The sequence below is a fragment of the Pundamilia nyererei genome, unplaced genomic scaffold (assembly GCF_000239375.1).
Source record: "Pundamilia nyererei isolate P.nyererei 1_Seehausen unplaced genomic scaffold, PunNye1.0 scaffold00463, whole genome shotgun sequence".
Lineage (NCBI taxonomy): Eukaryota > Metazoa > Chordata > Actinopteri > Cichliformes > Cichlidae > Pundamilia > Pundamilia nyererei.
The window spans coordinates 74834-76584 of NW_005187864.1; the positions used below are offsets into that span (position 1 = coordinate 74834).

The following is a 1751-nucleotide window of genomic DNA, read 5'->3' on the forward strand; positions in this document are numbered from 1 at the left end:
GAGCTGATTGATGCTTCAGTTAATTGATTGCAGCTCCTTCCTTGTGACACAGTCGCTGCTCAGTCAGCAGGTTTGACTGAGTGAAGCTGAAGCGTCAGACTTTGCTGTTCAGAAAGGAAAGAGGTTGGTGTCCGAGCTCAGGAAGAGCAGGAGGAGTCCTCATTGTTTCTAACAGGATTGTTGGTGTGTGTGTGTGTGTGTGTGTGTGTGTAGGGAGCAGAAACCAGGAAGCGTTCGCCCACCCTGAGCAGCCAGTTTAAAAGATCTCTGGAGCTGCTGATGAGAACTCTGAGCGTCTGTCAGCCGTTCTTCGTCCGCTGCATCAAACCCAATGAATACAAGAAGCCGATGGTGAGTCTGACACGCTGTCCGCAGATAGAAGTCGAGGTTAAAACATGCAGTTACCGGAAGACTGCAGTCACAGGGAGGCAAAACATGGCTTTGCTTAGTTCAGTGTTGAGATGAATTACGAAGGTAAAAGGTAAAAAAGGTTGATTCAGAAGTTAATGGACATTAGAAACTCTGCTGCAGAGGAGGCACACTTTAGTTATGAAGAAGTTGTAGAGGTTAACATGATATAGTGAAATAGTAAATAGTATTTTTACTTTGTTTTGCATTAGAAAACTTTTTTAAAAAATTTTTTTCGGTCCAACCCTGCAGATACCTGATAAACTACAAACCTGTTTTTATGCTTTGTACCTTCCATAGTGTGCAAGGCTTTCTTTGTTTTTCTTCCTGTCATTAAAACATATTGGAGTCATCGTCATGAGCAAAAATGCATGAAAAAGTTTTTAATCAATTAGATTAAAAACTTAATCGATAGAAATGGATCAAATCTGCTTCTGCTTGTTTTTCTCTCTGTAAATCTCATTCCCATAACTTAATTTCCCTCCGTATTTTCCCATGGCTCTCCACTCTCTCCATGTCTGACCGTTACCACAGCCGCTGTGACAAATAAAGATTATGTCTTTAAATTCAGGCTGTGCTGTAGCTGAAAGTTTGAGGGGAGTTTATGTTACAGTGCAGCACAAACGTTTGGACCTGACCTGTATCCTGAGTTCAGTTCATATGTTTATGTATCCTGGCAGAATTTTTTCAGAAAATATGAATGATGCTACAAAAATGTTTTTCATTCATGGTTGGTGGTTTCAGTAAAATCATTTATTATTTTTAAGTGTTGGCATGATACCATCCACATATGCTGACACACACAGGTTTAAATGACTACTAAAGATGATCGTTCTCACCTGTGATCTGTTTGCTTGTAATGAGGTCGGTGAGTTTCTGGGCTCCTGCACGTTTCCAGTGCTGCACTGATGTTGGACTTCTCAAAGGATCTGCTGGAGAACATAGTTGAACTTTATAAAACAGGAAAAGGATATGAAAATATAATCAGGGAAATGAGAATGCCGGTCAGCAGAGTTCAAACTGTAATTAAGAAGCTGAAAGTGAGTGATGAAGAAAAAGCCACAACAACCTCATCTGACAAACAGGACTGTTTGAGAGAAAGTGGAGTGGCTGTTAAGCTGCACAATGAGGAGGAAAGATGGGCAAATGATTATTGGGTTACTTAACTGTAGAAAAATAAAAGTACGTAGTGATCTAAAGGAGTTTCATGTTGATAGATTAAATAAAATATCCCAGTTCGCCCGTCATGTCTTCTCTCAACTGCCTCCAAGTACCAAATCTTTGCAGCTATGACCTTTAACCTTTCTCAGCTTCTTCAGCCAAAGCTGGGACTTTGTCAAAAA

General features: G+C 40.3%; 1 protein-coding gene across 1 annotated transcript in view; it reads left to right on the forward strand.

Moving 5' to 3' along the window:
- LOC102210123 (unconventional myosin-VIIa) overlaps positions 1-1751 on the forward strand; it is a 49053-nt gene that overhangs the window by 23500 nt on the left and 23802 nt on the right. Inside the window, exon 16 of the mRNA XM_005753787.1 lies at positions 214-351. Coding sequence (XP_005753844.1) covers positions 214-351 — 138 coding nt within the window. The remainder of the gene's footprint in view (positions 1-213; positions 352-1751) is intronic.